We start from the raw sequence: 24287 nt of genomic DNA, 5'->3' as shown, positions 1-24287 counted from the left end.
AGATAAAGATAGTTTGGCCTGAGAGCAGGTGTATAGGATGGTGGGGGTGTTGGAGAGAAGTGGGTGTTTTGGAGGGATACTCAGGATACAGAATCAGTAGGACTTGGGAATGGATTCAAATATAGGGGTGGTAAGGAGGAGAGAGGTATCAAGAATGGTTCCCAGGTTTCTGTCCTTTGTGACTGGTTGGTGGTACCATTTGTTCCCTGTGGCAGAGGACACAGTGAGAACATCTTTGGTGGGAGTGATTTGGTGAGTATCATTTTCAGACATATTGGGTTCAGCTAGGCGTTGGATATAGATGTCTGGTGTTTTATGGGCTGGAGCTGGGAATTCTGGAAGCACCGGCATATAGGTTTTGAAAGGCACTGGTAGTGGTACTTAAAACCACAAACACGGATGCCATTGCCTAGGGAAAGGTAAAAGACTGAAAAGGGAAAAGAACTAGCACTGTGCCTCCAAAGACCCCAGCTCTTCAGGGGCAGAAAGAGGAGAATGAGTTGTAGAAGGAAACGAGGAAGGGTCAAAACTAGAAATGGAGACCGAAGGACAAGCCCAGATTGGCACCAGGAGACAAGGCCATGTCAGAGGTTGGGGGCCACTGACCCGTGGAGGGGGAGGGGGTTGGTAGGAGCAGAGCCCCAGACCGAGAGACTTGAGTGTCTGCCATTTGTGATTATCGTCCATCCACTGCCTGCTGTTTAGGGGCAACCATCTGAGAACAGGGTGTGAGGGTTGGAGTAGGCAGTTCAAGTGACCAATCTGTGAGAGTCCTGTAGGAAGGCAGGTGGCTGAGACGTCTGGGTGCAACTTCTGGCAAAGCTGCTTGTCAGTGTGTGATCTTGGATCTGGGTACTTACACTCCTCATGCCTCAGTTTCCTCACTTGTAAAATGGGGACACTAGTATACCTACCTTCTCAAAGGGTTGGTGAGATAAGTAAATATGCTAGTACATGTGAGCACTTAAGCTAGTGCCTGCCACACTGTGAGCTCTCATAAATGTTAGCTAATGTTAATAGTTACTTTAAACTTGAATACAGAGTGTCCAATGCAAGTTCATGAAAGAAAGAGCTGTTTCTTTTTATTTATTCACCTCTGCATTTTCAAATTCTAGCACAGTTCCTGGAACATAGCAGGTGCTCAGTAATTAATGCTCAATAATTAATACTGATTAAATGGCTGGATAGATGAGGTAGGTATAGATGTTCCCCCAAATGGCTAGTTCTGGCCTTTGACATCAGGGATTAACCATTCAAGGAGGTAAATTTCCTATGCTTCTTCCCATATCTCACCACTCAAAATAATATTCAGTCGCAAAAGGAAGAGAAAGAAAGCCACTTAGAACTCCATGAAGGTTTTGTTAATGAAAAGCAATATGGAATGCATTTGAATAATTTATGAGTGGAACAAATACAAAATAATAAGCAAGGAAAATACAGCACAAAATAATATGCAAAAAGTTAATAGTTTTACTATATAAAGAACTGAGACAAATTGATTAGAAAAACAATGATCTAATCAAGGCCTTAGCTAGGTACCTTTGTGCAAATTAAAAAGGGCTCCCCTCTCTGGGCAGATAAATTAGAAAAAGACACCCCATGTAGTTGGACCCAGTGTTGTAGTGCAGGCTTGCCAAGTACACAAGTATGCAGGAGCCTTTATAAGAAGGAAAAAGTGTCCCTCAGTTGAGGGTGCACAGATAGGTAGATGATTGGAGTCAGACTTGATTTTAGCCACTGCACCCTGTTTGTCTTGGTGCAGTTCATACACAGAACAACCTTATGAGATGGTCCTGACTTCAGTAGGAAATGGGCAACGGTCCCGAATAGACAATTCCGGAAGAAGAACTAGAAATGATAATAACCATCTTTTTTTGTTTGTTTGTTTCTTGAGTTTTATATATTTAAGCAATCTCTACACCCAACGTGGGGATTCGAACTCAAGACCCTGAGATCAAGAGTCACATGCTCCTCCGACTAAGCCAGTCAGGTGCCCCGATAATAAACATCTTTTAAAAATATGTCTAACATCACCAGTAATTACCACACTTCAAAGCAAAGTGGGATAAAAATTCTTCTCTGTGAAATTGATACAACAGGTCTTATTCAGTGCTGGTGAGGGACATGTTCATTGTATAACCTTTCTGGAAAACAAGCTGGTAATATCCACCAAGGACCTTAAAAGTGTTTATTTTCTTTGATTTCCTAATTCCATGTCAAGGAATTTATGTTGGGGAGATAAATAGTGATGCACACAAAGGTTCACAGATAAGATCTGTCTCCTGCAGCAGAAAACTTATAATAACAAAACGCTGAAAGGAGCCCAAATATCCAACAGCAGGGGGATGGTCATACGGGTCCACAACTCCTCGAGAGAATGTTGCCCAATTCAGAATCTTGGGTTTTTAGGAGAACTTGGTACATGTTATGTAGCCCCCTCAGTAGGGTCTGCGGCAGCATCCTCAACAGAGACAGGTTTCTGCCATGAAACTTATTTATAGTCACACTAATTGGTATAAATAGACCGTAAATAGCCGTAGGCCACTTCAGGTCAGCTTTACTGCCACATGAGCTGGCACCAAATGTTCAAAACAGCATTTGGTTTTCAGAGCAATTTGGATTTGAAGATAAGGAATTGTGGATCTGTACAAATTATAGTATAACGCTTGAGGACTTTCTAATATGGGGCCGGGGAAGAATAACAAAATTATATAATGATCCCACTCTGTTTTATTTAATTAAAAAAAATGTTTTTTAATGTGTATTTATTTTTGAGAGAAAGAGAGGGAAACACAGAATCCGAAGCAGGCTCCAGGCTCTGACAGCACAGAGCCCAGCGCGGGGCCGGAACCCACGAACCATGGGATCATGACCTGAGCCAAAGTCAGACACTCAAGTCACTGAACCACCCAGGTGCCCCCCACTCCATTTTAAAAAACAAAAATGGAATTTGTTACTTTATATGCACAATTTGCTGTTTTACATCAAAGCTGACCATAACTGCTTTCCTTTTCCTTTTTTCCTTCTTTTTTTTTTTTTTTTTTTTAAATTTTTATCAGGGTCAGGATCAATCTTTGCTCACTCAATTTTCTTTGAACAGCCGCTGAGGCAGAAGAAAGGGAAGTCCTCCCTGGCCCCAGGCCTTTAGTGGAAGCCATGAATGGGCCTTTGGATATGCAAAGGAAGGGCCCTTGCTTGGGGGAGGAGCAAAATAACCTAAATTGCTTTGCATCCAGAAGCGAGAAGGAATTTTTTGGCATTGGGTGCATGCTGGGTGGAGGGGGGGGAAGGGGGGAGGAGGGTATGGGGTGGGGGCAGAGAAAGGATCCCTTGGCCAGGGGTTGGAGCCCTGGCTATTAGTTTCCTGGAGCTGCCAGGATTAAGCACAACAAATTTGGTGGCTTCAAATAGCAGAAAACAATTATTTCTCATAGCTTTGGAGGCTTGAAGTTCAGAGTCAAGGTGTCAGCAGGGTGGCGTTCTCTCTGAAGGCTCTAGGAAAGCATTCTCTAGCTTGCTGTGGTTGCCAGCAGTCCTCGGTATTCCCTGGCCTGTGGCACCAAAATTGCAACCTCGGCCTCCTTCCCGAGGGGGTCCTTCCCCAATTTCCCTCTTCTTGTAAAACACCAGTCATTGGATTAGGACCCACGCTAATCTAGTGAAACTTCATCTTGACTTGATTACATCTGCAAAGACCGTTTTTCCTAATAAGGTCACGTTCACAGGTTCTAGGCGGACATGATTTTGAGGGGTGGGGGGGGGGGATACTATTTAACCCAGCACAGAACCCCTAGTGTGTGACTTGACTGAGAAAAGGGAATTCTAATATTCCATTTTTTTAAAAGGCTATTTCTGCTGAATGAATGAATGATGCATATGGACCTGTGATGTGAATTTCCTCCTTGCCTTTACTGCCAAATTTTCAGTACAAATTGGCCGTGAAAGTGTGCTGTATGGGCAGTGTCATTTGTGTGGAAATCAAGAAGGAAAAGGCATTTCTTTGTTTCTGTGGGATAAAGGACCATGAGAAGTGAAATCAGGAACCCCAGAGGAGCGTAAGGTAAGAGCAGGAGCTTCCTTGGGGGTAAGAGCCGGGATCTGAGCTGGTGTCTGGTTATGGATGCACACAGAAATAAAATGCAAATATTCATTGATGGGGATAATAGGGCTTTCTGTTGTCTCCAGCTCTTTTATGTATTTCCTAACTTTTCCACAGTGATTATAACTGGTTTTAATAATCAAGGAAAAATGCAGAAATTATTTAAAAGAAGGGCAGTTTGTGGTGCTGTATTATTTAGACTTTAATTCAGATCTTCAGAAAATGCTTAAAGAACTGGCAAACTGGGTTCTTCCTTTATTTAGTCTAATCAGACCACTAAATACTATTAAAGCAATAATTTTCATCCTTCATGAGTATAATTATCCTCTTCTAATTATTCTCTTTGATCAGCCTGGGGAGTTTAAAAATGTATTATTATTATTTCATTAAGAAATCCTAAGTAAAAGCAATTACTAGCTTATATACTAAAAATTAATCAGGACATATTAAACAACTGTCTAGTAGCCACACAGAAATAGTTAGGCTTGGTCATTGTTTATTTTACTATACTTTTCAGAAAACAAATGAATATTCTAAGTTGTGAGTGACTAGACATTAGCCACTGACTATATTTCATGACTATGTTGCATTAGTGATTTGGGGACAGGAGGATCAATACAAAGGCAATTGCAATAATGTGGGATGATTATATTGAGAAAGGAGGACGGGGCTATGACAACATCCATTAGGGAAAACTGATGGAATCTGGGGTGGAGGTGGGTATCAGTTTAGGGAAGATCTGCTTGAGGAAGTTCTCCTTGAACTGAGACCTGAGGATAAATAGGGATTTGTCAGGTATGAGAACAAGAGGGAGGGAAAATGGATCGAGAGAGACAGCAGATGTGCAACACTGGAGTGTATCAGCAAGGACTGTTCCAGTTGCAAGTGTTAACAACTCAAACTAGTGTAAGCAAAAGAAATTTGTTGACTCGTAACTGGAAAGTGAGAAGGGGAGATGTTAGCTTCAGGTATGGCTGGATCCAAGGGCTCAACTAATGTCAGGTTTCTATTTCTCTCTTCATATCTTTATTCTGCTTCTGGGTTGGCTTTGTTTTTTAGGCCAGCTTTGTCCACATCATGGGCAAGATGGCCACCAATAGTTCCAGTCCTATATTCTCCTAATTTAAGGGCCCCAAAGGAAAGTTATCTCCTTTAACTTTCCTTTGGAAATAGAATTGTTGTAGTTGTTAATTAAGGATATTTATTTATAAATAAAGAGAGCGTGTGAGTGGGGAAGCGGGGCAGAGGAAGAGAGAGAATCTTTATTTTTTTTTAATTATTTTTTTTTAATGTTTATTATTGAGAGACAGAGAGACACAGAGCATGAGCAGGGGAGGGGCAGAGAGAGAGGGAGACACAGAATCTGAAGCAGGCTCCAGGCTCTAAGCTGTCAGCACAGAGCCCGACGCGGGGCTCGAACTCACAAAATGCAAGATCATGACCTGAGCTGAAGTCGTTCGCTTAACCAACTGAGCCACCCAGGCACCCCGGAAGAGATCTCACGCCCCTGAGATCATGACCTGAGCTAAAATCAAGAGTTGGATGCAACTGAGCTACCCAGGCGCCCCTAAGCCGAAGATCTTGAGAGGCCATCATTCTGGACTTAGGGTGGGCCCCCAATTTAATGACCGGTGGGTGTCCTTATAAAAAGAGAGGACGCACAGAAACACAGAGCAGATCATGACATGGAGACAGGGGCAGAGATTGGAGTCATGGATCTACAAGCCAAGGAGCTCACTTGTATGGAAGCATGTTAGTGATTTTGTTCTGGGATTTAGAGTGGGCCAACCTGGGTCTCAGAGCCACCACTTATAGTCTTAGTAGGAATGACATGAGCACAAAATGCTCCTGGTGCACAGAAAAGTGGGACAAGTCACCAGGCCTGGTGCAGATGCATACAAGACTTGCCAGAGTGGGTGACTACTGCCCTGTGTTTTGAAGAATAAATTAGCCAGGTGACAGTAGAAAAGGCATTTATAGCAGATGCTACTGGTGCCCACTCATACCTACTGGCATGTTGGTGCCTGGCCCATATTTCTGCACATGCTGGTTCAGCTTGCAGCTGTCAGCGTCTGAATCCCTTTGCTGGAGGCTTTTTCTGAGCTTCCAGGAGCACATGAAGGAGGCTGGAAGTGCTAGAGAATTAATCATCCCCAGGACAGCCCTCAACCAATGAGTAGCTGGAGTTAGTGGATAAATAGACCAGCAACTTCATCCCTCTGTTTGGAAACTCTGAGGTGTGTGTTACACGGTCTTCCCACATTCATCAGAGGGACTCTCTCCATCTGCCCCCAGTTGTAACTCGTTTGTTAATGCATCATTTATTGGCTTCCTTTCCTTCCCTGTCTCACTTCTCTGCTCCCCAACTGGTGCTGCCTGGGATCACTTCCCAAATGAATGATTGCATCTGATTCCTTGTCTCAGGGTGTCCTTCTGAAGGAACACCAAATTAGTCTTCCACACAGAAAACATGGTATGTGCAAGAGCCTGGGAATGTAAGTGTGGAAATCTCATGACACATTTAAGTGATTGTCCAAATTATTTGAGAATCTGCTGTCCTGGTATTTTGGCCTACTGTGTGGACTCGCCTGGGGCTTAGAAGTAAGTGGGTACCATGTTGCAATGACTCCTGTTTTATTTTGAGAGTTGTTGGAGTTTATTTATTTATTTTTAAAAAAAAAATTTTTTTTTTCAACGTTTATTTATTTTTGGGACAGAGAGAGACAGAGCATGAACAGGGGAGGGGCAGAGAGAGAGGGAGACACAGAATCGGAAACAGGCTCCAGGCTCTGAGCCATCAGCCCAGAGCCCGACGCAGGGCTCGAACTCACGGAGTGCGAGATCGTGACCTGGCTGAAGTCGGACGCTTAACCAACTGCACCACCCAGGCGCCCCGAGAGTTGTTGGAGTTTAGAATAGCAGGGGATTGTTAGTTTTCCCCTGGACTCTCCAGACAAACACAGTGCCGGGCACGCAGTGTGCATTCCGTAAGTGATTTTGAATTAGTGAACTTGTTTATTTTATTGAAATTAGTGTATTACAAAATTCCAGTGCCTACTGTATAATGCATGTTCAATAAACATTTGTTGAACAGAATCTAAGGACATCTGGAAGTCAGACTTTCTTTGAACAGGCGTTGTGCCACCTAGTGGTGAGTTTGAGGAGGAGGGGGGGACTTTGCAGGCATTGGTCTTGTGCTCTAGAATTTCGGGGACTTTGATTTTAGTAAGGGTTCAAGGTTTTAAGCTGAGATATTTGTAACACCAAAATGACAGGGATAGCTTATATGTCGAGGGACAGCGGGGTGATAAATTAAATGATGCAATATCATTTCCATAGAACACCATGCAGTGATTAAAATGGATTAAGGTGATCTATATACGTTGGTCAGAGCTTTTTCCAAGACCCGTTGTTCAAGTGATAAACTGGAAGGCACAGAGAATACATATAATATGATGTCATTATATTAAAAAAAAAACAACAACACGAAAATTCATTCTGTATCTTTGGTTGTTCAAGAGGTGGGCTCAGCAACAGATTGGGTGGGGTGACAAGATGGTTTTTAAGTCCCTTCCAGTTCGGAGATTTTATAATCCTAAGGAGTCAAAGTTTATAGTTCCTTTAAAAAATATACTGCTTTGACCCGTATAAGAAGACTATAAAACTTTATGGAGGGACATAAAAGAAGACCTGGGTAAATGGAGACACATGTCAAGTTTCCTGGATTGATAGAGTCAACCTTGCAAAAGAATAAAATTCCTCAAAATTAATCTAAGTTTGTTTATTTATTTATTAGAAAATTTTTTAACATTTATTCATATTTTGAGAGACAGAGCGTAAGTGGGGGAGGGGGAGAGAGAGAGGGAGACACAGAATCTGAAGCAGGCTCCAGGCTCTGAGCTGTCAGCAGAGCCCGACGCGGGGCTTGAACTCACGAACCTTGAGATCATGACCTGAGCGAAGTCAGATGCTCAACCCACTGAGCCACCCAGGTGCCCCTTAATTAATCTAAGTTTAAAAACAGCAATAACAGAATTAAAGTCCCAGTGCATTTTTTTTTGGTGGGGAGGACTTGAAAAGTTATTCCAAAAGTCCATCCTGAAGGTCAAGTGTATTAGGAAGAGCCAGATAATATTTGAAAATAAAATCTGTACTGTAAAATTACAACCACGCACTACTGCCAGAACAGACAGACAAAGGAACAAAAGAGAAAAGCCCAGAAGCAGAGGATTTAGTATATACCAAAAGTGACGCTTCAAGTCAGTCAGGACAAGATGGGTTATTCAGTAAACTGTTGGGACAGCAGTTACCTTGGTGATCCTCCCATGGGCACAGCACCTGCATGTGTCTTTTGTAAAAGCTCCACTGGCCTGATAATTCAGAAAATATTGTAGGTTATATTCTTCTGTCTGATCTTGTACTGAAATGAATTCCTGATGAAGATTTAAGAGAGAACAAACTCAAATACCAGAAGAAAATATTGGTAAACATATAATCTTGGGTTTGAGACAGACGGTAAATAAATCTCGAAGGCAGAAACCACCATGAGAAGACAGAGAGATTTGTTTATACCAAAATTTTTTTAAAGTACATATATCCGCATACACGAATTAACAAAGTTGAAAGACAGATGCCAAGCAGGGGACATGTTTATTACGCAAACGGCAGACAATTCTTAACTATGTAAAGTACTTTTGTAAGACCATAAGATAATAAGGAATATTTTATAGAAAAACGGGTTGACGGCATGGACAGGAGATTTGCCAAAGAAGAAGTCCGAAAAGCATATAAGCATGGAAAAATGTTTACATGGTTAAGAATCAAAGGACTGCACATTAAAAGGACAGCGAGAAACCTTTCATTCTATCCAAGTTTTAAATACTTAATTTTAATCTTGACTTCCAAGAGAGTGGCATATCCGAATGTTAACAGTGATTAATTATCTTTGGGTAGTGGGTTAAGGGTAGTTTTCTCTTTTTTGTTTCATTTTTCTTGGTATTAATAGTTTTCTTTTGGGGCGCCTGGTTGGTTCAGTTGGTGAAGTGTCCGACTTCGGCTCAGGTTATGATCTCCTGGTTTGTGGGTTCGAGCCCCATGTCAGGCTCTGTGCTGACAGCTCAGAGCCTGGAGCCTGCTTCGGAATCTGTGTCTCCCTCTCTCTGCCCCTACCCCACTTGTGCTCTGGCTCTTTCTCAAAAATATTTAAAAAATGGTTTACTTCTGCAATAAAGGAGTAATAGTTTGTGCTCTTAGAAAAGTGCTCAACTGGAATCTCTGGAAAACTCATCCCAGGGTAGCGAGCAAGGTTTTGTCCAAGCTGTGGCCTTGGAGTTGTTGACCCACATTGTGTCATCTAGGCTTCAGCTTCAGGACCTGGGTCCAGGTGGCTGTTGGTTAGACAAGAGGAATGAGGGGAAGGCAGGGAGACCACTCAATGAGCTAGAGCATAACAATTCAGGTGGCAATAACACACTAGAACTTGGTGTGACCACTGTTTTCAAGCCAAAAAAAAAAAAAAAAAAAAAAGGAAAAGAAATTAAAGACGTGTCTGTTCGTGTTCTGTGGGAAGAAAGGCTGGGCTGAGAGAAGAAAGTAAAGTCAGTCAAGCCCATGGATGAAGAAAATGCTGAGCTACTTTTTGTTGGAGTAGAACAGGCAGTTGTCTAATATTGCTGCAGTTGTCTATGTTGGGTGACTTCAGACCCAGAACCAGTCATTTCCAACATCTGGAACAGTCATGCCTGGCACATGTTCAAGAAAAATGAAAGGCCACTTCAGTCAAGGAACCACCTGTCCATTACAGCCTACCAAACTTGTGACCCTTCTCAAGTCCTGTGGCCATCTTGTGTGGCTCTCAACTTGAACTGAGATCAGCAGAGTTGTGCTATCTGTTGAGCTTCTTTCTGTCTACACCCGGTTCTAACACAAGCCAAGCCTCACAATTCTTCAGAGTTACTCAGTATTCAGCTTCTGGTACTTCCTCTGGGAGGTATAAATGAAAGTCTTTCTGTATCCAAGCAGCTTCCACTTCTGGAGAAAACCCGAGTTACCTTGGGTTGGGTTCCCTGGAAACAGACTCTGAGTCTCTGTGTTCAAGGTTTTTGGGGTGCAGTGGAGGGGTCCTCAGGGACAACACCTATAAGTGGATAAGGGACAGAGGCCTGGGCAGAGGGAGAAGTGGTTCTTCTTACCAATCCTAGGGAGAGCTCTGGAGCTGGGGTGGACTTACGGGGTTGTCCTCAATTGAGGCACAGGGGCCAGGCCTTTATATCTCCTAAATTAATCAGTCACTGCGGCCGCTTGGGTGTCTCAGTCGGTTAACATCCAACTTGTGATTTCGGCTCAGGTCATGATCCCATCCGGGGTGGGATCACACTGGGCTCCACACTGAGTATGGAGCCTGCTTGAGATTCTCTCTCTCTCTCTCTCTCTCTCTCTCTCTCTCTCTCTCTCACACACACACACACACACACACACACACTCAAATAGGAAAGGAAAAATTAAAAAAATAAAAATAAAAAACATCAGTCACTGAATGCATGCTGTTTCCTGGGGAGAAGGCATATTCTTTGATGAGGCCAGTTATATCAACCTCAGTCAAGGGAAGTCTCCAGGGAAGAAGGCAGCTGAATTGCCCTAGCAGACTGTAGGGGAAGAAAAGAGGTCCTGAGGGAAGTGAGCTTGCTCGAAGGATTTATTGTGTGGAATCAAAAGGTCAGACAGAGGGTTATGCTCCACAGGAGGTCCAAAGGACAGGCCATACTCGATGGCAATGGGAAATGCACTAGTGAGAGAAATACCAGCATCACTAAGAAGTTCAGAGGGGGTTAGGGTAATCTCTAGGGTAATGATAGCATCCCGAAGCGATAGAAGCTAGGTGGTGACTTTAACCACCAGAAGCCTGGAGGCTGTAATTACTATAATAGCTGGCAAGTTAAGAGGGGCTGCATGGGTACTTGACCCTCAGGTGCTGTGAAGGTATTTAATAGTACAAGGTGTCCATAGGGGAAAAATAGATGGGCAGCCAATAGGGTGCTGCTTGATATCTATAACCAGAAGAAGGCAAGAATGGTAGAAGAGGGGTCTGAGGGTGGTTGCCTTAATAAAAAAGTCGCACTTCCTGTACAGTTCTCAGATCTGAGTCAATCTTCAAACCTGGACCACAGAATCCATTGACTGAGAAGAATCCATTCCCTAAGAAGAAGAACCCTGCAACACAGAAACAGACATTACTGCAATGATTACTCTGTGGCCTATGGCCATTTTCACAGCCAACTATATGTTAGGGAAAGAGAAGTACCCAGAAATTTTGCAGAGTCCAGAGGATCTTGTTGCCCAGAAACTCAAAGTGTTATCATGGCCTCTTTTTAAGAGTGGGGACTTATGGGGGTCAGGTAATGAGCACAGGTCTGTATAATATCCAGTGTCCAATGAGTCCATGGGAGCATGGACCTATCCACTAGTCTTTCCTCAGTCCCTGAGTGCATAATTGGGAGTATATATTGAGAGCAAGCTCCACATTAGGTCTTTGGCCTTGAGTTCTCATGGTGAGGAAAACCAGGTGAAAGCCACTAAAACTGTCCCTTCCTTACCAAGTTGAGATAATAAATAAGAACCAATATTTCATCCAAGGGGCTAGGATGATGATGGTAGAGATTAATGCCACCATTAAAGACCTAATAGATACAGAGTAGTGGTCCCTGTCATGTCTCCATTTAATTTGCCAGTCTGGCCACTTCAGAAACCAGGAGAATGGTTTATAGACAACTGAAGATGTAATCATGTAGTAGACTTGATTATAGTCATTGTGCCATCTCTACGATCTGTCATAACACAGTCCAAAAGGATCGGGACCACCTGGACATCCCAGAGAACCTATCTGTTCTATTGATAACAGCCTGCTAATAATATAACCCTATCTGTTATATTGATAACAGCATGCTAATCAGGCATGCTGAGCAAGACATAGCTAGTACACTGGAGACCTTGGAAAGATACACGCACTTCACATAAACCCATGAAGATTCAGAGACCTGTCACTTGAGTTGTTAGGGAACCAGTGGTCAGGGATCTGCCAGGATAGTTCCTTCAAAGTAAAAGGCAAATTATAAAACACAAATAAGCAAGGTGAAAGAAAACATTGCTTATAATCCTGTAAAAGCGACACGTAAAATTGTTCATAGTGTTTACATCTTTTAAGATGTTTTTCATTGTGCAGGGAATATAAATGTCACAAACTAATACAGAATCATACCACTATCTGATACCATGTTTATTTGCTTGTTTGCTTGCTTATTGCCTAGATCTCCTCACTGTGATACAAGCTCCATGAAAGATGCACTTGGTGCTGGATACATATTTTTTGGTGGCATAAATGAGACATACCATACCCATTGTTTTGTAGCCAGCTCTTTTCAGTTAACTTCTAGATGCTTCAGGTTATACTTCAGTTTTCTTAAACTGTGCCATTCCAGAAAGTCAGGTGAAAGCAAAATTCTCACACTCCAAAGACTGCTTCTAGCACTGCAACTTTAAAACCAAGAAACCTTAGTCTTTGGGCTCCAGAAACCCTCTAGAATCTCTTTTCTTTTGGCCAGCACTGCCTTAGAATCTTCAGCGGTCACAGCCTTGCCTGGATCATTCTTTAGAGGAGCCAAATCAGGTTCCAAGGACATAAGTGAAGAAGAGTGCCAGGCAAACAGCACAGCCCGCAGCCACGTCCCTCCTCTAGCCACACGGGGGCGTGAGAGCGCCACGGTCCGCTCCCGGTCGGCGGCCCTCGGGAAGGAAGATTATGGGCGGGGGTGTCGACTGCCCGCTGTGGGCGGAGCAAAAGGTGCCAAGGACCGGGCAGAGGGCAGGAAGTAAGGAGGCGGGGCTTCTGGATGGGGTACGCGCTTGCGCAAAGGGCCGGTCTGAAGAGTCGTCTTCGCTTTCGCCACACCTGGGGTCTGTCCTGTGGGGACGTCTTTGTCCCCCTTTTACAAGTTGGGCCGGGCCCAGGGGTGGGGGCAGAGTGCAAGAACTTCGAGGGGCGCCGGGGTGAGGGGCGGAGCCTTGTGAGCACGGGGAGGGGAGTGGGGTGGCGAGGCCTGGGGGGAAGGGACGGAGGGGCGCCGGGTGTGTCTGGGGGAGGGTTGGGGAGAGCCGAGGGAGAGGGGTGAGTGGAAAAGGGGTACGGGAGAGTTGTGTCACATCCCTCCTCTCCTCCCCCCCCCCCCCCCCCCCCCCCCCGCTCCCGGCGTGGAGTGCAGGGACCCCAGGGTGCTACTCTGCCGGCCGGGAAGTTGCTAGTTAGCAGGTGGATGTGGTTTCCGAGAAGATACCTCCCTCTCCCCTCATCCTTTCTCTTTGGCAGCTCCTTTTTTAAAGTATTTCTTATTAACACGGACGGCACGGTGTGCCTCACTTCGACACCTTCACCCGTGCAAAACCGCTTCCAACCGCCTACAGCAACTTGAGAGGCAGTCCCTCTCTTTCCTCCTCACTCTTAAAGTAGACAACATAAGTTTTCCTACCTAAACTGCAATGAAGAACCCAACATTTCCCGTGTAACCAGTGCAAAGGCGTTTTGATACTTTCTTCATAAACTTGTTTACAAAAAGAGCTTTTTATACTCTTTAAATAATGTCACTTGCCTGTGTAAAGCTGAGCAACAGTTTTATTGTGCCATGCAGTCCTCAATGATCAATTTTAGTCCGGGGCGACGAAAAGACCTCATTTGGAATTCAGGGATTGATCCACCGTAGGGACCCCAACCAGTACCGTGTATCCCTCGCTGAAATGCAGCGGGTTTATATCCATCATCTCAGCCGTGGTGACGGGGTGCATGCAGTCTGACATTTGGAAGCTTAAGAACCAAGGCTGTTGCCTTCCAATTTATTTTTTTTTTTAAGTCTTCCATCATATGTGTACTTTGCTTGAATGATTATTTTAAAGTACATGTCCTATTTTTGCCAACCTGACGGCTGTTTCTATAGAAACCAGAGAAGAAATAGTCATTTTCAGCAGAGCTGTTAAAACTGTCTTCCAGGCTTCAGCTGTGAGTGCCAGTGAGTGCTGTACTTGCCCATGCTGAGATGGTACTTAAAGAATTAAGGATCTGAAATGGTCTTAGAGGCTAACCATCCAAATTGCTTAATTTTCTCACATCATTAATTTAGTAATCCTTGAAGTTTGCCAGCCATGTTTGTTGACCTGCTCTAGTTCTTTGAAGAGGATAGGCGAGCCCTGAATCTTTCTTAGGCTCTGTGTAGTCTAGCGTTGGCTCTGTGAAATGTATAAATAGGTTTCTTCCCCCAATTTTTTTTTTTTTTTTTTTTTTTTACCATTTCTCAAGGATAAGCCAGGGATTGCAAAATATCAGGCTCCATTTCTGTTCTAAATGACAGTTTATTGTCAGTGATGTCAATGATCATGTTTTTACTTAGTTCATGTAATGTTTGGGGCTTTTGCTTGTACCTTCTGTGTGAGAATTTTTTTTTTTTTTAATTTCACATAAGTCATGAGAGATGAGCAAGACTTTGCTTGCTATAATCGCAGAGCTAAGCTGTGCAATCGATGCGCATAGATATTAGAAATGAGAGGTTTTCTGAGGGGTGTAAGTAAATCAGTGGGTCTGGAGCTTAGGAATGGGTGAAGGACAGCCGGGGAAGGTGGCTGGAGAAATGGTAGGAGGTGGCATTATGAGAGGCCTGGTCTTTCATATGCAGGAGTTTATTGAAGCCCACGGAAACCGTTGGGAATTACAAAAATAGTTGTTAGTTTTGGGCTTACAAAATAATACACCTTGTAAAAATTTGAACAGCACAGAAATACATGAGATGAAAATCCTTTACAGTGACTCAAAATAACCACTATGAATAGTTTGCTATGTATTGCTTTAGATTTATTTGTATTTGTGTATGTTAGCATATTGTAGCATTACTGTTGCTGCAAATTGGGCAGAGATTTTTGTCTCTTTTTTTGTGGTTATCTCCAGCATCCAGAATGGTATGATACGGTATGTAGGACGCGCTCATTAAATATTTAATGAATGAATGACATCATTTAGATGGAAAACTGAATGGGGTCTTGTGTATGTTGGTTTGGTCAAGGTGGTTAATAAGCTTTTTTTTTTTTTTTTTTTTTTTTTTTTAAGTTGGTTGCCAGCATTTTAAAACTGCTAACTTCCACATAAAGTTTGAATTGCTTGCTTTTCTTGAAAACATTGAACTGTTTGGTAACACTAAGTTCAAATTCCATTACACTTGTTGCATCTTCTTTAGATAGGCATGAATCTGCATTTATGTCAGGATGGCTTTGCCTGGACTCTACAGACTAGCACTGTGGCTAATACAATAGCCACTAGTCACCTATGGCCATTTGGTTTTAGATGAACTAAAATGAACTAAAGGGGTGTCTGGGTGCCTCAGTTCGGTCGAGCATCTGGTTTCGGCTTAGGTCATGATCTCAAGGTTCATAGGTTTGAGCCCTGCGTTGGGTTCCTTGTTGTCAACGCAGAGCCTACTTGGGATTCTCTCTCTCACTCCCTCTGCCCCTTCCCTGCTCAGGCATTAGCGCGTGCTCTCTCTCTTACAATAAATACATGAACACTAAAACATTCTTTTGCTCAGTCACACCAGCCACATTTCAAGTGCTCAGTAGCCATAGGTAGAAGTTAGCACATTGGACAATGAAGACACATTTCTATGATTGCAGAAGTTTCTGTTGTGCAGTGCTGGTTTACACATCTGAGTTTGCCATTCCTGATATACAAAATTTTGGCAAGTAGTATTATTATTTTTAAGATTTGTGTATCTTTGTCATTATACAAATCTCCATTTTTTAAAAAAAATGGTTGCCTTATATTTAGCAATGTAGGGCTTATGTGAGTTGTGGGAGTAGGATTCTGTTGTCTGATTTGTATTTTAGATAGCTTTACTTCTTGTTTGGGGGGGACAAACTGGAGGGGTAGGAGTTGGTGGTAAAATGGGCAGAGAGATTGGAGGTTATATAGCCATCCACAGCCTAAGGCCACAGAGCCCAGGAAGGGCTAGATTGAGACATTAAGGAGGCAGAATTGACATGACTGATTTAATGTAGATTGAGATCTATTGTATGATAAAGTCACTGCAGAGATAATCCACTACTAATCTGGAACTGATTCAGTGTTGAAAATCGGGAATTTGGCTTTGCAAAGTATAGAAGGAACCCTCAGTTGTAATAAACAGCATGTATATTAAAATGTTATTAGCTTATGTATGAAATGTGTAACTTTTATACCTCGTAACCTCTTAAGTCAGAGGTCATTTATTTATGAGATACTCTTCCCTTTAAAGAGAGGGAATTGTTTAGGGATAAAGTAAAAGCTCATGTAGCTCAGTTAAATTTAGGAAGTACAGTGGACTCTTTGGAACTGGGAGGGTATGAATCTTGTCCCCTCTCTTTCTCTCTTTCTCTCCCGAAGGCTTCGTGATCTTTTACTTTCTGCACATTGATGGATTCTGTCGTCCTTTCTCTTGATCCACTTCTTTTGCAAGGGTTTTGGTTCCCAGTTCTTGCTTGCATGCTACTTTGTGTAGCACCAAGTACAGCCCCAAATTATACATACCCTTGTACTTCTTTGCCTGATACTCCCTCACCAAAAGTCTTGTCAGTGTCAGATGTCCACACCTGGCTCTGTGGCCAGTGGAAGGAGTCTCTGGGGAAGATTGACAGTCTGGGCCTATCCCTTAAATTGAGGCTATAGGATGCCCTTAGAAAGTGGGCATGTGATTGGACAAGTGTTTGAAGCTTATCTCCTATAGTAAAGAATGTGGGTTTGTGTTGTTTTTGTAGCATGACTTCTAGCAAAAGACTTTCTGTTGTTAAACCTTAAGTACACTTCCCCATTTGAAACAATTCTTTAAAAATTTTTTTTTCTGCATCTATCCAAACAGCATAAAAAACAATAGTTGCCTTGAACTATTGTGCTACTCATGGAAGTCCTTTCTTTTTTAAAAATTCATAACAGTGCATAATGCTTAATAAGGAACTGTATTTTATTATTCCATAATAGTCTTACTTAGATACATTCCCCCCCCCCACCCCAGCTAGATTATGACATCCATGAGGGCAGGGACTGAATTTCATGCTGCATCTGTAACTCACAAGCCAGCTAGCCAATGAAGAAACTTACTGGTTACTCAAATACTAATTTTGAAATGATTTCTAGACTTCAGTTATTTTACTACTTTCATTTTGGTTTAAAAAAGGAAAAAAAAAACTAGAAAGTATTTTGTTAATAACATCAGATTATTATGTATTAAATGTGGACTCTGATTTAAAATTGGTAGTAATTCCAAAAGGGTTAACTTGCAGTTAATGTTTACTTATCATGCCCTTTATTCACATTTTATGTTATATGCAAGGGTGGAATGTTATATAAAAAATGTTAGTAACTTTTAAATAGTCTGACGTAGGTAATACTGTTTATTAAAACTGATTTTCTGAAGTCATTTTTCTAGATAATATTGTATTAGTCTAGGTTGAGTTAGATTTACATATTTTCTTCCAACTTTAATTATGAAGATTTTGAAAGAGAAGAATTGAAAAAAAATTAATGAACATATATATAACCAGGACTTAGATACCATTGTTAATATTTTACTACATTGGCTTTATGTCCTATGTAAGTGTGTGTGTGTGTGTGTGATACAATTTGAAAGTAAGTTTTATTCATCATAAAGAGATACCTCCGCAAGTATCTCAGGTATAAATTATTCACCTGCATAACCACATCATTATAACCTAATAAGCAATACTTACCTAAAATAACCTAAAAGCAAACCTATATGTGAATTCCCCCATTAATCCCAGTTGTCTTCCAAAGCTGATTTTTTTCTTTCAAACTAAGATCTAATCAGAGTTCACACATTGCATTTGATTGTTACCTGTTTTTAGTATCTTTTGAAAAACAGCTTAATTGATTTATAATTGACATAAATTATGCATACGTAAGCTATATAGTGTAAGTTTTGACCTCTGTGTACACCTGTGAAACCTACATCACAAGCAAAATAGTGAACATATTCATTGCCTCCAAAACTTTATAATCCCTCTCCTGATCCTCTTTACTTTCCCATCCTCAGGCAATCAGTGATCTCTCTGTAAGTAAGTATAATTACTTTGCATTTTGTACAGCTTATATTATAGAGCTGGAATCATAGAGTATGCACTTTTTTGGCGGTAGTAAGGTCTGGCTTCTATCACTTGTTCGTATATAGAGATAAGATTTGTTTTGTATATTGCTTTTGTATCCTGACACCTAACTAAACTCATTGTAGGAGCTTTTTTTGTAGATTCCTTTGGATTTTTTATAGAGATGGTCCTATTGTATAGGCATAAAGACCACTTCTATATTTCTTGTCTGGATGCCATTTATTTAGTTATGTATGTATTAATTCTATTGTATTGATTAGGAACTCCAGTATAATATTGAATTTAAGTGGTGAGAGTGAACATCTGTGCTTTTCTCCTGATCTTAGGAGGAAAGTATAGTCTTTCACCAATAAATATGCTGTTATAGTTTTCTGTAGATGTCCTAGTTTATGAGAGTTTTTTGTCAGGGTTGGGTGTTGGATTTTATCAAATGCTTTTTCTGTATCTATTGAGATGATCATGTGGTGTTTCTTTTTCAGTGCATAGGGTGGATTACATTGATTGCTGAATTTTTCTTTCAACCTTGCATTCCTGGGACACACCTCAACTGGTCATGATGTACTGTCTTTATATGTATTGTTGAATTAGATTTTCTAAAATTTTTTCTGTCTGTGTTGATGAGAGATAGTACTTTATAGTCTTGTAAGTTTTTTTCTGGCTTTAGTATCATGCATGGTAATGCTGGTCTTATGGAATGAAATGCAAATTATTCATTTCTTTTCAATTTCCTGGAAGAGTTTGAATAGAATTATTTTTAATTATTCCTTAACTGTTTGACAGAATTCCCCAGTGAAGCTATTTGGGCCTGGAACTTTCTTTGTGGGAAGGTTTTTAACTGTAAGTTAAATTAAAATAATAGATATAGGGCTGTTCAGATCAATTTCTTTCTGAGTTAGTTTTGGTAGTTTGTGTTTTTCAGGAAGTTGATCCATTTCATCTAAAATGTGAAATTTAAGATTTTCTCTTCAATTGGTTTTAAGAAATTTAGCTAGGATATGCCTTGGAGTAAGTTTCCTTTGTGTTTACTGTGTGTGTGTGTGTGTGTGTGTGTGTGTGTGTGTGTATGTTTAAACTTGTTGGATTTGTTGGTTTACAGTTTTCATCAAATTCGGAAAATGTTGGCCATTCTTTTTTCTTTTTATTGTCTACCTACCATGCCTTCCCACTTTTCAGGGACTCCAGTTATACATATGTTAGGCCGCTTGAGTTATCCTATACCTTGTTGATGCTCTGTGCATTTTTTCTCTTGGTTTCCTATTTTGGTTTTCTTGGTTTCTATTGATCCGTCAAATTCACAAGTCTTTATTTCATTGTTATAATATCTAATCTGCTGTTAGTCTCATCTAGTGTATTTTTCATAGAAGACACTAGTTTTCTTGTCTAGAAGTTCAATGTAAGTCTTTTAAAAAAACATATTCCATGTCTAACACTCTCAAATTACCTTTAGCTTCTTAAACACATGGAATATAGTTATAATAAGCACTTCAATATCTTTGTCAATGCTGTCATTCATGCTACTTAAGAGTTAGTTTTTATTAGTGTTTTTCTTAATTAAGGTTTACATATCCTGCATCTTTGCTGCCTGGCAATTTTTAATTATAAATTGTACCTTGTTAAGTGGTGGATATTTTTGTATTCTTAACAACTGTTTTTGAGCTTTTTTCTAGAATGCGGTTTAGTTACTTAGAAACAGTTTGATCTTGTTGAGTATTGCCTTTAATCTTTGTTAGGTAGGGCTAGAGTAACTTTTATTCTAGGACTACTTTTTCTCTAATGAGGCAAAACCCCCTGAGTACTCTACGCAGTGCCCCATGAGTTAAAAGGTTTTCTGCTTTGAAGAGTGGAAATAGGCCGGATACTCCATGCTCCATGAGTCCTGCATGTTGCTCCTCTAATCCTGTCAGGTGATTCTTTCCCACCTCCAAGGACTTTCCTCACATGAGTGCCCTGATCAGAACTCAGCTGAATATAGGAGGCAGATTTTTCTGCAGGACACACTCTGGAGTTCTTTTTCTGCACAGTTCTGTCTTCTCTCCTACTGTGCTCTGCGAGGTCTAGCTACTATGGCCTACTTGAACTCCCAGCTTCATCTCTCCGATTTAGGGCCACTTTCGGGCTGTGCTAGGTTTGCCCTCTCTGCATAGTGGCCGGGAAACTCTCCAGGCAGGAACTTGGGGCAATTGTAGGACTCAGTTAATTTATTTCCCATCTCTCAGGCGTCACTTGTTCTTCATTGCCTAATGTCCAGTGTTTTGAAACCATTGTTGTATTTATTCTGTTTTTTCACTTGTTTTCAGTTCCTCTTATTCCATCTTGGCCCCAATTAAAAGTGCCAGGATTATATGTGAAAGGATCAAGTTTGTATTTTATTTTATATTTATTTTTTAAATATGTATTTATTTTAAATTCACATCCAAATTAGTTAACATAGAGTGCAATAATGATTTCAGGAGGAGAATCCAGTGATTCATCCTCTGTGTGTAACACCCAGTGCTCATCCCAGCAAGTGTCCTCCCTAATGCCCCTTGTCCATTTAGCCCATCCCCCCACCCAAAACCCCTCCAGCAACCCTCAGTTCTCTAAGAGTCTTTTGTATTTTGTCCCCCCTCCCTGTTTTTATATTATTTTTGCTTCCCTTCCCTTATGTTCATCTGTTTTGTATCTTAAATTCCACACGAGTGAAGTCATATGATATTTGTCTTTCTCTAACTGACTAATTTCACTTATAATACACTCTAGTTCCATCCAATTTGTTGCAAATGGCAAGATTTCATTCTTTTTGATTGACGAATAATACTTCATTGTATCTATATACCACATATTTGTTTTTAAATGTTTATTTTTGAGAGAGAGAGAGAGAAACAGTGTGACCGGGGGAAGGGCAGAGAGAGGGACACAGAATCTGAAGCAGGCTCCAGGCTCTGAGCTGTCAGCACAGAGCCAAATGGCCTGATGTGGGGCTTGAACTCGTGAATTGCAAGATCATGACCTGAACTGGAGTCCAATGCTTAACTGACTGAGCCGCCCAGGCACCCCTCTTCTTTATCCATTCATCTGTCAATGGACATTTGGGCTCTTTCCATACTTTGGCCATTGTCGATAGCACTGCTATAAACATTGGGGTGCATGTGCCCCTTCAAATCACCACTCCTGTATCCTTTGGTTAAATACCTAGTAGTGCAATTGCTGGCTCGTAGGGTAGTTCTATTTTTAATTTTTTGAGGAACCTCCATACTGTTTTCCAGAGTGCGGTGTTTTCCGCACCAGTTTGCATTCCCCCCAGCAGTGCAAAACAGTTCCTCTTTCTCCACATACTCGCCAATATCTGTTGTTGCCTGACTTGTTAATTTAACCATTCTTACAGGTGTGAGGTGGTATCTCTTTGTGGTTTTGATTTGTATTTCCCTGATGATGAGTGATGTTGAGCATTTTTTCATGGGTTGGTTGGCCATCTGGATGTTTCTTTGGAGAAGTGTCTGTTCAGGTCTTTTGCCCATTTCTTCACTGGATTATTTGGTTTTTGGGTGTTGAGTTTGACAAGAGATTTATAGATTTTGTATACTAACCCTTTATCTGGTATGCCATTTGCAAATATCTTTTCCCATTCCATCAGTTGCGTTTTAGTTTTGCTGATTATTTCTGTTTCCTATGCTGTGGAGAAGATTTTTATCTTGATGTGGTACCAGTAGTTCATTTTTGTTTTTGTTTCCTTTGCCTTCAGAGACCCGTTAAGTTAGAAGTTGTTGCAGCCGAAGTCAAAGAGATTGCTGCCTGTATTCTCCTCTAGGATTTTGATGGCCTCTTGTCTTATGTTTAGGTCTTTCTTCCATTTTGACTTTATTTTTGTGTATGGTGTAAGAAAATGGTCCAGGTTCATTTTTCTGCATGTTGCTGTCCAGTTCTCCCAGCACCATTAGCTAAAGAGACTGTCTTTTTTCCATGGGATATTCTTTCCTGCTTTGTTAAAGATAAGTTGACTGTACGTTTGTGGGTCCATTTCTGAGATCTATTCTGTTCCATTGATCTGAATGTCTGTTTTTGTGCCATTACCATACTGTCTTGATGATTACAGTGTTGTAATACAGCTTGAAGTTCGGGATGGTGATGCCTCCTTCTTTGGTTTTCTTTTTCAAGATTGCTTTGGCTATTCGGGGGTTTTCTGGTTGCATACAAATTTTAGAATTGTTTTTACTAGCTCTGTGAAGAATGCTGGTGTTATTTTGATAGGGATTGTTTTGAATGTGTAGATTGCTTTGTGTACTGTTGACATTTTAACAATATTTGTTCTTCCAAACCATGAGCATGGAATGCTTTTCCATTCTTTTGTGTGACTTCTTCAGTTTCTTTCATGAGCTTTGTATAGTTTTCATTGTATACATCTTTTATCTCTTTGGTTAGGTTTATTCCTAGATATTTTATGACTTTTGGTGCAGTTGTAAATGGGATCGTTTCCTTGATTTCCTGCTTCATTATTGGTGTATAGAAATGCAACCAATTTCTGTGCATTGATTTTATATCCTGCAACTTTGCTGAATTCATGTATCAGTTTTAGCAGTTTTTCATTGGAGTCTTTTGGATTTTCCACATAGAGTATTGTGTCATCTGTGAAGAGTGAAAGTTTGACTTCTTGCCAATTTTGATGCCTTTTATTTCTTTGTGTTGTCTGATTGCTGAGGTAGGACTTTCAACACTATGTTGAATAACAGTGATGAGAGTGGACATCCTTATCATGTTCCTGACCTTAGGGGGTAAGCTCTCAGTTTTTCCCCACTGAGGGTGATATTGGTGGTGGGTTTTTTTTGTGTTGGCCCTTATGATCTTGAGGTATGATCCTTCTATCCCTACTTTCTTAAGGGTTTTTAATCAAGAAAGGATGCTGTATTTTGTCAAATGCTTTTCTGCATCAAATTTGTATTTTAAAAAATACATTTTAAACTTAGATCTTACTATTCCATTACATGCTTTTCTGTAATGCCTCCTAGTTACTGCCAATTACTAAAGTTGACTGTTTTTGTTTGTTTAATCCATTTCTTAATCCCCAGTAATTTAACTGTTAAAATAAAAACAGACTTCCCCCAAGCAAAACTAAAAAATGAAAGAAGAAAAAAAAAATAACAACCAAGTTTCTAAAGTATATGTTGTAGAGTAAAAAGAAGGGAGCAAAACCTTTTTTTTTTAACCTCTTTGGTTTGTATTGCTGAGAGACATTGCTCTAGGGCTGGTGAGCAGAAACCTAAGATAATTCAGTCTGAAATGTGTCAAGGGAAGAACAACTGAACAGTAACAGTTTTATAAATAAGTATCTCCAGAGGTATTTATAACTTATTTTTTGTGTTCCAGATAATCCAGGAGAAGAAAGATGAGCTTCATCTATGGACTGCAATCTGCTACTAGAAACTGTGTTTTCTTCCGATTTCACTTGCTGACCAACTGGAGACTGTGTAACACACTAGCTGTCACCTCACCAGACTGCCATCAAGTACAAATTACTCATACAGTTAATAAGTATCAGGGTCTGGGAGTACAGCAGTGTGATAGGTTGACTTTTCTGCCTAAAAATTTTTATTCTTATAGGACTCTTAATACCAAAAGACCAGGATGCCTCTTGAGCGTGAGCCATAAAGAAATTTGGATGGTTACCCCAACATGTGGTGCACGGAATGACTCTTTTTCAAGACAGCTCCTGATAGAAGAAGTTGCAGGAGCTCCTTTTCTCTCAGTATTGCGTCCCCTAAAGTGTCTTCGCATGAGAGAGAGAGACATCAGGAGTTTCCACACTTCTCCTCGGTTTCAAGCTGCTCCGGTTCCTCTCTTGTTGATTATTCTTAAACCAGTGCAGAAACTATTTGCAATCATTGTAGGCAGGTAAAAAGCTTTAAAAAAAACAAAAAACAAACAAAAAAACCTTAAAAGGTATCTGTAAAACTATACTTTTAAAGAAAACTTGTTAGATTTCCCTCCCATATTTAGCTCAAAATTAAGTTTCCAAACGGTTGGTTCTACCCAG

General features: G+C 40.9%; 1 protein-coding gene across 5 annotated transcripts in view; it reads left to right on the top strand.

Annotated features, from left to right (window-relative positions):
- Positions 1-12947: 12947 nt before the first annotated feature.
- OMA1 (OMA1 zinc metallopeptidase) overlaps positions 12948-24287 on the top strand; it is an 80911-nt gene continuing 69571 nt past the window's right edge. The window contains exons 1-3 of one of the 5 annotated variants that reach the window (XM_045477578.1): positions 12997-13048; positions 23621-23759; positions 23855-24145. In XM_045477578.1, the coding sequence (XP_045333534.1) occupies positions 23913-24145 (233 nt within the window). In that variant the 5' untranslated portion in view covers positions 12997-13048; positions 23621-23759; positions 23855-23912. Of the gene's footprint in view, positions 13142-22981; positions 23029-23620; positions 24146-24287 lie in introns of those variants that run through there. The other 4 variants (XM_045477576.1, XM_045477574.1, XM_045477577.1 and 1 more) reach the window with 4 other exon arrangements.

Source organism: Leopardus geoffroyi, chromosome C1 (assembly GCF_018350155.1).
Source record: "Leopardus geoffroyi isolate Oge1 chromosome C1, O.geoffroyi_Oge1_pat1.0, whole genome shotgun sequence".
Taxonomy (NCBI): domain Eukaryota; kingdom Metazoa; phylum Chordata; class Mammalia; order Carnivora; family Felidae; genus Leopardus; species Leopardus geoffroyi.
This window is presented reverse-complemented; position numbering and strand designations above follow the sequence as displayed.